This window comes from Chiroxiphia lanceolata, chromosome 28 (assembly GCF_009829145.1).
Source record: "Chiroxiphia lanceolata isolate bChiLan1 chromosome 28, bChiLan1.pri, whole genome shotgun sequence".
Lineage (NCBI taxonomy): Eukaryota > Metazoa > Chordata > Aves > Passeriformes > Pipridae > Chiroxiphia > Chiroxiphia lanceolata.
In genome coordinates, this window is record NC_045664.1 from 5,177,676 (window position 1) to 5,190,332 (window position 12,657).

At 61.6% G+C, this 12,657-nt stretch overlaps 3 protein-coding genes across 3 annotated transcripts; all 3 read left to right on the plus strand.

Annotated features, from left to right (window-relative positions):
* Nucleotides 1-1,325: 1,325 nt before the first annotated feature.
* On the plus strand, nucleotides 1,326-7,562 carry TGFA (transforming growth factor alpha). Its single transcript, XM_032712826.1, has 6 exons — nucleotides 1,326-1,384; nucleotides 3,730-3,783; nucleotides 5,788-5,911; nucleotides 6,299-6,448; nucleotides 6,555-6,664; nucleotides 6,874-7,562. The coding sequence occupies exons 1-6, from the start codon at nucleotides 1,354-1,356 to the stop codon at nucleotides 6,879-6,881; spliced, it is 477 nt and encodes a 158-aa protein (XP_032568717.1). The 5' UTR covers nucleotides 1,326-1,353; the 3' UTR covers nucleotides 6,882-7,562.
* Nucleotides 7,563-8,321: 759 nt separating this feature from the next.
* Nucleotides 8,322-10,130, plus strand: FAM136A (family with sequence similarity 136 member A). Its single transcript, XM_032712716.1, has 3 exons — nucleotides 8,322-8,451; nucleotides 9,021-9,161; nucleotides 9,533-10,130. The coding sequence occupies exons 1-3, from the start codon at nucleotides 8,359-8,361 to the stop codon at nucleotides 9,719-9,721; spliced, it is 423 nt and encodes a 140-aa protein (XP_032568607.1). The 5' UTR covers nucleotides 8,322-8,358; the 3' UTR covers nucleotides 9,722-10,130.
* A 949-nt stretch (nucleotides 10,131-11,079) lies between these two features.
* SNRPG (small nuclear ribonucleoprotein polypeptide G) lies at nucleotides 11,080-12,355 on the plus strand. Its single transcript, XM_032712715.1, has 4 exons — nucleotides 11,080-11,198; nucleotides 11,438-11,460; nucleotides 11,911-12,035; nucleotides 12,189-12,355. The coding sequence occupies exons 1-4, from the start codon at nucleotides 11,167-11,169 to the stop codon at nucleotides 12,237-12,239; spliced, it is 231 nt and encodes a 76-aa protein (XP_032568606.1). The 5' UTR covers nucleotides 11,080-11,166; the 3' UTR covers nucleotides 12,240-12,355.
* Nucleotides 12,356-12,657: the final 302 nt, after the last annotated feature.

Sequence of the window (12,657 nt, forward strand, 5' to 3'; positions counted from 1 at the left end):
GTGGAAATGCTGTGAGTGCCTGAAGGAACAGGGAGCCCGGGATGTGCAGCCCACAGGCCCCCCATGATCCAACAGGCTCCAGTGGGATTTGGGGATGGTCATGGCACTGGGATGCTTGTGTTCTGAGGTAACATTCCAATGGATTTTGGGGTGCTGGGTATTCGGGATCGGCAGCGTTGGGAAGAGCTGGCTCCCAGCCCCTTCAAAGAGCCGCTTTCAAGTGCCGAGGGGAGATGGTATCACCTGGGAACGGGGAGGGCTGGGCCCCGCTCCCACCACAGGGCTGGGAGCAGCTCCCACGGGACGCCGGCACAGCCCGGCACGGCTGCGGGGGCTCCTGGCATAGCGGGGTCCGGGTGGACCCCCTGCCTGTTCCCACCCCTGGGGGCTTCCATGGCTTAAATACGGTATCCCAGGGGATGATCCTCATGGATCACAGGGGATGTGTCAGCCACCAGATGGATTTGGGCCACCACAGTCTCTTTGTCCCCAAACAATGTCCCCACAACACACACCTTTCCCCAAAAGGAATCCCGGCTGGGCCAGTCGGATTTTGGGATGACCAAGGTTGGGATCAGTGGGGTGGGGACCCTGTAGATTTTGGGCTGACCAAGGCTGGGATCAGCAGCAGTTGATGATGATGAAGGATGTGCTGGCAGCAGATTTGGCAATCCGGGAGTCACGGGAGTGCAAAGAGGGATGGGGGGGGCTCCTGGTTCCTCCTGCTCCCCCTCCTTGTGGGGACCCCGGTCAGGGGGTGACACGGAGCTGGGGGCTCTGGGGGTGTTGGGACTCCAGGGAGTGTGGGGGGTCCCGAATGGTCCCATGGCAGAGACCCCAGGTAGTTCCATGGGGGTGTCCCGGGTAGTCCGGTGACGGGGGCGCCCAGTGAGGTCACGGATAGTTCCGTGAGGGGGTCACGGATGACCCCGTGAGGGGCGTCCTGGATGTTTCCATGAGGGGGATCCTGAGTCGTCCCATAAGGGGGGTCCCAGGCAGTGCCGTGAGGGGGGTCCGGGTGATCCTGTGAGGGCTGTCAGGACAGTCCCCTGAGGGGGATCCCGGGCGGTTCCGTGGGGGGGTCCTGGATAATCCCCTGAGGGGGTGTCTCGGGTGCTCCCCTGAGGGGGTCTCGGGGGGTCCCGCGAGGAGGGTCCCCGCTGCTCCCCTGAGGGGTCGCGGTGGGCGGTGGTTCCCCGCACTGTGCCCGCCCCGGCCCGGCCGGTGCCGCCCATTTCCGCCGGGCGGAGCCGCCCCTCGGCCCCGCAGCGGCCCCGCAGCGGCCCCGCCGCCACCGCCCGCCCCCGGCCCCGGCCCCGGCGCCGGCCCCGCTCGCTCCGGTGCAGCCCCGCCATGGCGGGCGGCCCGGCCGCGCTGGCCCTCGGTACGTGCGGGGCCGCTCCGGGACCGGGGGGCTCGGGGGGCTCCGGCCCGGGGGGTCCGCGCCCCGCCTGCCCCGCACGGACCCGCCGAGGGGAGCGGGGGGGACGCCCGCAGCCCCCTCCGCACTGGCGGGTTCTGAAGGGTTTGGGGGTTTTGGGGGTGGTTTGTGGTTGTTTGGTGCGTGAATGCCGTGAAATCCCATAAAATCCCCCGGGCGGTCGCTCCCGAAGTTCGTTCCCTGTGGGAAGGCGCCTTCGCCGCGACGCGTGAGTACGGCCCCGGCCGCTAATTAGGGCGGTTAATTAGAGCTGGGGGCTAATTAGAGCAGGGGTGGTGGTTGCCGGGGAAAGGGGGAGCAGTGGGAAGCGGGGGTTCTCCAGGATGGAGCGGGGCGATGCTGCGGATGGGACGGAGGCGCTTCCCAGGCTGGAAGCGGGATGAGTGTGGATGTGGGAGAACGCGGAGCCGGGTCCCGGGTGCCCCTCGTGGGATGCGGCACCGGGAAGGATCCGCGGTTGGATTTGTCCCGCTGTCCTCGAGGAGGACGTGGTGTCCCCGCCTGTGTCACCCACAGCTCCGGGGCTCCTCGCCGGGGCAAGGGTTGTTCTATCCCAGTGGGAAAGAGCCGCTTGGCAGCGCTTGGATTCGGGAAAGTGGCTGGAATTGGCTCCGCTCCAGCTCTTGGAGCTGCTGCTTTGGCTCCGCGTCTCCGGATCCCTCGGGGGGTCTGAACATCCCTTGAGGGTGTCGGTGACACCCCTCAGCTCATCCAGGGGCTCCCATGGCCCCTCTGCTCCTGCTGCTTCCCATTCCTGTGGCTCCAGACCTCTCCAACCCCGATGGTTGCCCACCTCGGGGGGCTGATCTGCAGGTTTCCCACCTGTCTGGGCACCATAATCCCCCATCCAGGAGCAGTGGCTCCTGGGGGATCAGATCCAAATCTCCATGGGGAGAGGAGCCCTGGATAAAATGCATCGAGCCAGCAGATCGAAGCATCCACTTGGAATATTGTGGAAAAGGGGAAAACCCCCTCCAGCACAACATACATGCACCTAAATGCTTCCAAGGGCTGGGCTGGAGCTGAGGGGAAATTGGAGCCAAGCGGATCAGGAGAGAAAACTTGGAGCAGGGAACAGACACCAGCAATAACGGCGGAGGCGAGAGGAGCTGAGTCCTTTGCTGGGGGGGGGAGGCTGGGAGTTAGTGAGAGGGAGAACCAGAGGCTGGGAATTAGTGGGATGGAGTTGTTGGATCTGTATCTGTCCATCGGAAAGGCTTGGGAGTCCCTCGGTGAGCTGGGGGCTCATTCCAGGAGGGTGACTTCATGGGGCTTGGCTGGCAGAGGAGGTGATGGCAAGGAGAGCTTCCCAAATGTCCCCAGAGAACGGGATGGGACTAGAAAACCAAGCGAGAGCAGCTGCCTGGGATGGCTGGTGGAGGCAGCCCCGGTCCAGGGGCCAGTCAGACCGAGGGTGTGGATTCCACTGTGTCCATGAGGTGTCCATGGGGAGCCACTGGAGCCCTCGGCTGGCATTGGGGATGGAAAGCTGCTGCCAAGGACTGGCACCAGGGACGAGGTGGTCACACGGGGCAAGCTGGGCTTCCCCCTCAGCCGGGCTTTGCAGGGGCAGGTGTTACACCTGACAGGGAAGAGACATTGGGAAGAGGCACTGCTGGAGCCGAGAGGGATCGTGGCAGGAGAACGGGCAAGCCAGAACTCTGGAGGGAGTGGTACAGCCACCCCATGGCACAGGGATGAGCCATTTCCCAGATAACACCTGGCGTGGAGGGCAGAATATCGGGACAAGCCAGAGCGGGGCCGGAGGATGGAGCACTGTCCAGCACTGAGCCAAAAAAAATGGGAAAACCTGATTAAATTTCCATGAGAAGAAAATCCCTGAGGTCTCCAACAAAAGCAGGGAAGCCATGGCTGATCCCTGAAGCTCCAGTGATCCCTGAAGCTGTGGTCAGTTCCTGAAGCTCCAGTGATCCCTGAAGCTCCAGGGCCGCTGGGATTTGCTGGATGTGAAGCCCGAGGGTCTGTCTCGCCTTTCTGCGCCGTTCGATTAAATCCATGCAGGAAATTGGGTCAAATCCAGGGAAGGGGCTGCTGCCCTCGGCTGGCTCCACAGCCCAGGAAGGCTCAGAGCGGGGGGGCTGCTCCATCCCCCCTAAGGGGGCAGCTCGGGGGGGTCATTCCAATCCTTCCTGCCCTGCAGCCCCTCCTTCTGCCTGCACAAGGAATTCCTGCGTTTTCCTTAAAACTCTTGGAGTGATTTTGGTGAACCCTCCCAGCTTTTGGGGGGTCACAGCGTGGCTGATTCCCGTCTCTGCCCCTTCCCACAGGTGTCCTGCTCGCCGCGTGCCACGCGCTGGAGAACACCACGGCAGCCCGGAATGGTGAGTGTGCCAGTGGGAATTGCGGGGCATCCACGTTTCCAGCCTGCCTGGGATCAGCCACATGGATCCTCTGGCATCCCACCCTCCTCCCTGCAGGATAACGGGGCCCTGGGTGGGATCCTGCCCCCACAGGGACTTTATCCCTAAGGAAAAGCTGGGCTCTGTGGTGGCTGTTGTCCATGCACCTTGCTTTTGGGGGGTGGAAATTCCTCAGAGTCTGGTGCGTGACCACTCGGAAGTGTGTCCCACCGGGAAGCTGCTGGTGCCTGACGGTCCTGGCGGCACTGGGAGGATAAAGTGGCTCATTCATGGAAGTGGCACAATGGGCTGTGCCAGCCCAGGGCCCTTCTCTCCCGGCACAGCTCCGATGGGATGTGCCAGTCTCGGGAAGGGCTGACTGCAGGCAGGGCTGGGACATTTGGGGCTGGAAATGCTCCCTTTGGGGCTGGGAAACTTTTTCCTTTTGGGGCTGGGGAAACCTTTTCCTTTTGGGGCTGGGAAAGTCTCCCTTTGAGGCAAGAAAACTGTCTTTGGGGCTGGAAAATGGGATAGTTCAATGGCGTTGTTTGGGAAAGTGGTGCCAGGAGGCTTTGGAGCAAAACCCTGTTGCACTACCATCACCCCGAGGGTACTGGCAGCCCTTTTTCTGATGGATGTGTGCCCAACCTCCCTTTGGGGCTGGGAAACCTCCTTTTGGGATTGGAAAATGGGATGGTTCAACGGCATTGCTTGGGAAAGCATTAAGGGGAACGGTGCTGGGAGGCTTTGAAGTAAAACTCTGTGGCAGGGAAGGCACCCTGAGGATGCTGGCACCCCCTTTCCCAGTGGATGTGTTCCCAGTCTCCTTTTGGGGCTGGGAAATCTCATTTTGGGCTGACAGATCTCCTTTTGGCGCTGAATAATGGGATGGTTGAACAGCGTTATTTGGGAAGCAGTGCTGGGAGGTTTGGGAGCAAAACCCCGTGATGGGGTTGGCACTGGCATCCTGAGGATGCTGGCAGCCCCTTTCCCAATGGATTTGTGCCCATCCCAGAGGCTGGAGGGTGGGAGCTGATCCGAGGGGACACTGCAGGGACAGGGATCCTTGGGGTGGGAGGAGGAGGAGGAGGAGTTGGCTGCAATGTGGGCAACAGCTGGGAACGCCGAGGCTGAACAGGAGCCAGGACACTCCGGGAACTGTGCTGGATCCAGGGATGCACCACAGGGACAAAGGGACGTGCTGCCTCTTCCAGCCCTGCTGATCCATCCTCAGCAATTCCAGAGGGCTCTGAGCCCAGCATGAGGGGCTTGGAATCTGGGATGGGGGGCACAGCAGGCACAGGCTTGGATTTGTGGGTTAAAACCCTAAAAAGGGGTAGTTTTGTAAAGATATTCCAGCCCGAAGGAGGAATCTGGGCTCTCCTGGGATATTCCATCCCTGGGGATGGAGCTGTCGGGGTTTTCCTGGCGAGGCGCTGATTTTGGCAGTGATTCCCACTGTGAACTCCAAATCCCTGTGGGAGCCATCCCGCTCCGTGGTTCCTTGCCTGGGCTCCCCGAGGACCCGGAAGCATTCCCGCATCCATGGCTTTAATTACCCTGGCCTGCCATAAATCCACGGCACAGGAACTTGAGGTGGCTTTGAAACGACAGCGATCGGATGTGCTTTATTCCCGGGATAATCCCAGTGCAGGATATTTGTTTCCCGTGTCTATAATTCAAACCAGCGTGGGATGTAATGGAAAACAGGATCCCGGCAAAGCCACCGGCTCGGTCAGAGCTGCAGCGACTCCGACGTTCTTTAACTCTCTCCTCCTCCATTTTAAGCTCTTTAGGAAATTCCTTCAGGATTATTTTTGCTGCTGGTTTAAGCAGGACTCGTCTGGGCTCCCTTGGGTGGTCACTGGACTGTATCCCACGTGCTAATCCCAAAATAAAGCCATCCAGCCCCAAAACAGAGCTGGGTAGGTGTTGGGCTTGGGAAATTCCCTAAAAATGCTGTTTTGTCCTTGGTTTTGCTCCCAGCTCCAGGCCCACCAGTGGCAGCGGCCGTGAGGTCCCACTTCAACGACTGTCCTGACTCCCACAGCCAGTTCTGCTTCCACGGCACCTGCCGGTTCCTGGTCCAGGAGGACAAGCCAGCGTGTGTGTGAGTGCCGGGAAACCTCTGGGATGCAGCTCCTGGGGCTTCCTTGGGGTGTTCCCTCATCTGTGCCGTGGGGATCCCCAAAGAGCCAGGTTGAGCCTGGCTTTGCTGGCTGCCAGCGGGTCCTGGGGCTGCCTCTGGTGTCCATCCCCTGTGTCCTTGTTCCCAGGGTGACTCCCCTGTCCCTCCTGTGTATCCCTTTTCCCAGGGTGACTCCCCTGTCCCTCCCATTTGTCCCTGGGGCTGACTCCCTTGTCCCTCCTGTGTGTGCCCTATTCTGGGCTGTCTCTGCTGTCCCTCCCCTGTGTCCCCTATCCCAGGGTGACTCCCCTGTCCCTCCCCTGTGTCCCCTGTCCCAGGGTGACTCCGCTGTCCCCATTCCTGGTGCAGGTGCCACTCTGGGTACGTGGGGACACGCTGTGAACACGCCGACCTCCTGGCCGTGGTGGCCGCCAACCAGAAGAAACAGACGATCACGGCCCTGCTCGTGGTGGCCGTGGTGGCCTCGGTGCTGCTCATCTCTGTCTGCGTCCTCATCCAGTGAGTATCCGGGGTGGGGGGCACCCCGGGGCATCCAGCACCCCCTGGATACATCCCGGGGAGGGGCCTGGGACCCCCTGACCGCCCCCTCCCCGCTCCCTTCCAGCTGCTGCCGCCTGCGGAAGCGATGCCCGTGGTGCCGGGAGCCTGGAGGGGGCCAGGAGAAACCGGGGGGGCTCCTCAAGGGGGGCACCTCCTGCTGCCACGCCGAGACAGGTGAGGGCTGGGGGGACCTCCTGCCGGGACAGGGAGGGGACAGGGGGCACCTGAGGGGTGGCACCTGCTGCTGAGACAGGTGAGGGACAGGGGACACCTGAGGGGTGGCACCTGCTGCCATGCCAAGAGAGGTGCCCGGGGGCACCATGGTGGGACCACAACCACCAGCACCCCCCGGGTATAACCCGCTACCCCCTCCTTCCCCACAGGTGTGTGACGGCGCCAGGACCCCCCCGGAGCCCGGGAATGGCACAGCACCTCTCCTCTGCTTTCGGTCTATTTTCTGGGATGTTTTCCCCCTTTCTCCTCATTTTCCCACCACCACGGAAGAAGCAAGGCAAGAATGTGCTCAGCAGCACCAGCAGAGCCACGGGCCCGAGCCCTGCCCTTGTGCCAGTGGGCTTTGCCTTTGTTTTTGGGTTGTTTTCCCTGGTTTTTGCCTCCTGGATGATTGTTTTTAAACCAGAACCCCGGCAGGATGGGGCTTTATTTTTCTACAGAGACAGAACCTCGGCAGCCACTCGGCCCATGCTCATTTTGGGGACAAATACAAGCTTTTTATTAATAATAAAATGAACCTTAATCCTAGGAAACCTCCTTGGGCTGGAGCTCCAACCTCCAGCATGGCCTTAATCCTCCCCGTAGTCCTCATAACCAACCTGGCGCTTTTTCCTCTGTTTTTGGGTTATTTTTGGGTTTTTTTTAAGTCATGGTTACTCTCATGTCTTCTGTATATGTTGCACTGAAAGTTAATATTTAATGTTTTAATTTATTTTGTGTGGTTTAAATTAATTTTGATTCCTATAAATATGTTCTTGTGATCGCCTGGTCTTTTTTTTTTCCCCCCTCCTAATACCTGGATTAGAGTTATTTAAGTGATATAAAAGACACTTTTTTTTCAGAAAACTCGTGGTTTGGGGCTTTTTTGGGGGGATATTTTTGAAGGAGGTACTGGGTCCTGTGATAGGGTGGGGAGTATCCCCAGGGTGCAGGACTGATGCTCCAGTGATGGGCTCAGCCCCTTTTTCCTATGTTTTTATCCCAAAAGGAAAGGGTGGACCTGCAGAATTTTGGGGGCCTGGGGGGCCATATCCCCACCCCCCCCAAAAGCGTAGGGGATGTGTTTGGGGGAGGGTGAGCCAGAGAACTGGGGGGGCTGCAGGGTCTCATCCCTGACCCACCCTGCCAGCAGTGTCAGGGATGTGTTTGGGGGGGGGAACACAGCGAATTTGGGGTGTTGCTTTTCCTCCATGGCCAGTTTGGGGGGTGAGGGGGGAAATGACCTTAATCCTTGTTCTGGATTAAAGTCACAGGGGGGTGACCCCGGTCATTGCAGCACGTGGGGGGGGGTTGCATTGCCCCCCTGGCCCCCCCATGGGGACCCGGCTCGGGCCCCCCCGTTTTTTGGGGGGCGGGCATTGCAGTGAGGAGGGTTGCCACTGCCCCGAGCCCCCCGGTTTTGGGGATGGACACTGGAGCACGGGGGGGTTGTATCGCCCCATCCACCCCACCTCGAGCCCCCTGGGGTTGCCCGGCCCGACCTCTCCCCCCCCGCCCCGGTTTTTGGGGGGCAGCAGGGGCTGGGAACTCCCCGATTCCCTGGGATACACCCCGACGGTTCCCGTCCCCCCGCCCCGCCCCGTGTGTTCCCGGCCCCGCTCGGGGCGGGCCCGAGGCCGCGGTGCCGGGCGGGGATGGCGGAGGCGGAGGCGGCGCAGGGCCGGGTCCAGGCGGCCGTGGAGAGCGCGGTGCAGGGGCTGGAGCGGGAGCGGATCCGCGCCATGCAGGTACCGGGGCGGGGGGACACGGGGGGGGCACGGGGGGGACACCCCGGGGGGCTCCAGGACCGCGCGGGGGCCGCCGCCCCCCCAAACCCCACGTGTGAGCCCGGGCAGCGCCGTGACCAGCCCTGTGAACCCCCCGGGACCTTGTGCCCCCCCCAGCGCTTCTTCTCTGTCCCCACACACCGTGTGCCCCTTACACATGCCCTGTGCCCCCTAAATATGCCCCGTGCCCCCCCCACGCCCCGTCCCCCCCATTCCAGGGCAGCTGCAGGCTCAGGGGGCTCCTCCTGGGGTCTCCCACAGAGTGTGGGGGGTGTCCCCCACGCTGCCCCCCCCCCCGACACGCCCCCACGCTGCCCCCCTGCCTGCCATGCCCCTCTGGATGACCCCACTAACCCCCCCCGTCCCCTCCACGTCCCTGGGGGGGGTCACTCACTGCCTCCCCCTCCTCTCCCTGTCCCTCCGGGTGTCCCCCATCAACTCCCCTGTCCCCTCCACGTCCCTGGGGGTGCCCCCATTAACTCCCCCTGTCCCGGGGGTGTCCCCCCTCACCCCTGTCCCCCCGTGCCCAGGGTGCCATGTTCCGGTGCAGTGCCCGTTGCTGTGAGGACGGCTCAGCCTCCATGCAGGAGGTCCAGCGCTGCATCGAGCGCTGCCACGCGCCCCTGGCCCAGGCCCAGGCCATCGTCACTGCCGAGCTCGAGCACTTCCAGGTGAGACATTTTCCCCCCCAGTGCCAGCCCCGTGCCCCCCAGCACACCCTGAACCAGCCCTGCCCACCCCCACACCCTGTGCAGGGCCTGACCCCCCCCAAATCTCTGCACCCCCTCACTGCAAGTCCTGTGCCCCCTAAATATGCCCTCTGCCCCGAAGTGCATCTCCTCTGCCCCCCAACACACCCTGTGCCCCCCATTGTATCTCCTGCATCCCCCAACATTCCCTGTGCCCCCACGTGTCCTGTGCCCCCTCAACACGCCCTGTGCCCTCCATCCAGTGCATCTCCTGTGCTCCCCAACACCCTGTGTGCCCCCCAGCACCCCCATACAGCCCATGACCCCCCCAAATCCCTGTTCACCCCCCCCAGGACCGGCTGAGCCGCTGCTCCCTGCAGTGCCGGGACCAGGCGAAGGACGCGCTGGACTCGGGGGGCTCGGAGCCCAAGGTGAGGGGGCAGCTGGACGCCTGCCTGGCCTCCTGCGGGGACCAGCACCTGCGCCTCGTGCCCCTCATGGCCAGGAAGATGAGGGACGGGCTGGCTGCCATCCAGCAGTGATGGGGGGGCACCGGGGAGACCCCCCCAACGGCCTCATTGAAGGAGAGCGGCTGCGGGAATTCACAAAGCGCAGCTGGGACACATCGAAGGACATTGGTACCACCCAAACCCCGCTTGGGATCCCCCAAAATATACTTGGTACAACCCAAAACTCACCTGGGACCCTCCAAATACACCTGGGAGTTCTCAAAACGTACCTGGGATTCACCAAAGGACATTGGTACCACCCAAACCCCGCCTGGGACCCCCCAAAATACACTTGGTACAACCCAAAACTCACCTGGGACACACACCCCACCCCAAAATACACCTGAGCTGGCTCTGGCTTCTCCTGCACCCCAAAATACAGCTGGGACACACCCCCAAATACACCTGGAAATTCCCAAAACACGCCTGGGATACACCAAAAGATATTGGTACAACCCAAAACTCACCTGGGACCCCCCCAACTGGGACTCCCCAAAACACACGAGGGGCCCTTCCCATGGGTGCTGGGGGTGTCCTGGGTGGGTGGGTGAGGGTGGGGCTGGTGGGCACCCCCATCTTGGGGGGGCTCAGGGGAGGATGGGGCACACAAATGGGGCTGGTGGGCACCCAGGGGTGCCCCCCCAACTTGAGGGGCTCGGGGGGCTGTGGTGGGGAGGGTGGGGCTGGGGGGAGCCCAGAGCGCCCTGTGCGGGGCGATGCTGGTGTGGGGTGACCCCAAATGTGCTGGGGGGCGGTGGGGGGGTCTGCAGGGCTCAGGGGGACCCCCGTGTGTGTGTACATGGCATGGGGCGGCTCCTGCACACGGGCACAGCCCTGGGGTGAGCCCTGGCCACACACACATTGCACACGTGTACACACATGTGCACACACACCGTACACGCACCATGTATGGACATGGGCACACATGTATAACACATGTACACAAGATGTGCACACACACCCTACACACGTGTGCACACACACACACACTGCACACACTGCACGTGTATGGACATGGGCACACATGTATAACACACACGTACACACGTGCACACACACACCCCCTACACACGTGCACAGACACACACTGTGCACACATGGCATGCATGTGGACATGTGCACACACATGCACACAACGTGCACACAACATGCACACATGCACTCACCTCACACACACGCACACACGTTTGTTCACACACACATGTTCTCACACACCCGTACACACACACACGTTCTCACACACACACATGTTCTCACACACACGTGTTCACACGTGTTCACACACCCGCACACCCCATGGCGGCCGTACCGTATCTCCCGTAAAGCCTCGCACGTCCCGCTCCCCCCCAACCTACCGCGCCGCTACTCGAATCAGTGCGGTAGCGGCGCCGCGGGCTGCCATTGGCTGGCGGGCCTCAGTGACGTCGGGGCGCGGTGACGTCAGAGCCAGCGCGCGGCAGGGACGAGCTGAGGGCGCCATGAGCAAAGCGCACCCGCCGGAGCTGAAAAAGTGGGTCCGGGGGCGGCACCGGGGGTGGGACCGGGCCGGGACCGGGTCGGGGGGCGAGGGGGCCGAGGGGAAGCGCGGGGGCAGCCGCTTGCCGCTGTTTCGGCGTGCACCGCGCTGTCATGGCGGCGGCGGGGTGGTCGCCCCGGTGTGATGGCGGCGGTGGAGGGGGGAAGGTGCGGGGGGGTCTCTCGCCCCGTTTCCCCCCCGCCGGTGCTGACCCGGCCGCCGTTTCGTTGCAGGTTCATGGACAAGAAGCTGTCGCGTGAGTCCCGTGGCTGATCCCGCCCCCGCGGGGGGAACGGGACCCCTGCTCCCCCCCCCGGTATCAGGGCCCTCCATCCACGCCGCGCCCCCGCACGGCCCCTGATTTTGGGGACCCCCTCACAGTGCCCAGGGAGGGGGGTCCTGCCCAGCACAGACCAGACCCCCTGGAGCAGACCCTGCCTAATTTCGGGCTTCACAATCCACTAATTTAAATTAAAATCCATTGAAGTTACAACCCCTTAAGACCTAATCCAAAAATTTAAGTATAATATTAATTTAAAACTCCCTTTTTCTCCCTATCTCCCCTCACCCCCTCAACGGGCTGCACTAAACCCTCCCCATTAACACCCCCCACACACGTGTCCCGCCCCTCCCGAGCTGCGGTTTTGGGGTGAATCCCTCCCGTTTTGGGGTTTGCCCTCCCCTAACCCCCCCGGGTTCCCCGCAGTGAAGCTGAACGGGGGCCGGCACGTGCAGGGGATCCTGAGGGGCTTCGACCCCTTCATGAACCTGGTCATCGATGAGTGCGTGGAGATGGCGCCGGGCGGGCAGCAGAACAACATCGGCATGGTGGTGAGTGCACTGGGGGCACTGGGACGGACTGGTGGGCACAGACACGGCCGGGGTGGGCAGGGCAAGGGACAGGTGTGGGATGTGTCAGCCTGGGCTTTACAAAGCTTTGGATGCCGTCTCCATCCTGCTGCACTCTCAACTTTCCCCTTCCAGGTGATCCGAGGGAACAGCATCATCATGCTGGAAGCTTTGGAACGAGTATAACTCTGGAAAAACCCGAATCCCGACCCACCGGTGCTGTTCCCTCCCCCAGGACGATGCCCACGAGGATACAACTATTTTGTTTTGTTTTAAAATAAATTTTGTAATGGTTGACATAACTCATCCTTACATCATTTTTTGCCAGCTGGGTGTTAATTCCACTCCCAGTCTCAGGGAAACTTTAAAGGAGGCTGAATTTTTTGAAGAGGGTGTTAAATTTGTGCTACTTCTGGTGTTATTCATGTTATTTCATGACCTTAAAAAACGTTCAGGCCATGAAATTCCTTATAACTCCTTCACACCCCGATACAGTGATGGATATTTGTGGTTTTCCTTCTTTCCCACCCATTTTGGCAGCTCGCAGCACACAAGTCCCCCTCCCATAAGCAGTTTGGGAAGCTAATTAAACCCCAGTTTCCAC

Bases quoted from the DNA above. Each gene is read 5' to 3' on its own strand.
- TGFA (XM_032712826.1), top strand. From the start codon at position 1,354: ATGGCGGGCGGCCCGGCCGCGCTGGCCCTCG. The intron at 3,784-5,787 runs GTGAGTGTGCCA...TTTTGCTCCCAG, and splicing joins CACCACGGCAGCCCGGAATG to CTCCAGGCCCACCAGTGGCA. The intron at 6,449-6,554 runs GTGAGTATCCGG...GCTCCCTTCCAG, and splicing joins TCTGTCTGCGTCCTCATCCA to CTGCTGCCGCCTGCGGAAGC.
- SNRPG (XM_032712715.1), top strand. From the start codon at position 11,167: ATGAGCAAAGCGCACCCGCCGGAGCTGAAAAA. The intron at 11,199-11,437 runs GTGGGTCCGGGG...GTTTCGTTGCAG, and splicing joins CACCCGCCGGAGCTGAAAAA to GTTCATGGACAAGAAGCTGT. The intron at 12,036-12,188 runs GTGAGTGCACTG...TTCCCCTTCCAG, and splicing joins AGAACAACATCGGCATGGTG to GTGATCCGAGGGAACAGCAT.
- FAM136A (XM_032712716.1), top strand. From the start codon at position 8,359: ATGGCGGAGGCGGAGGCGGCGCAGGGCCGGGTCCAGGCGGCCGTGGAG. The intron at 8,452-9,020 runs GTACCGGGGCGG...CCCCGTGCCCAG, and splicing joins AGCGGATCCGCGCCATGCAG to GGTGCCATGTTCCGGTGCAG. The intron at 9,162-9,532 runs GTGAGACATTTT...CACCCCCCCCAG, and splicing joins CCGAGCTCGAGCACTTCCAG to GACCGGCTGAGCCGCTGCTC.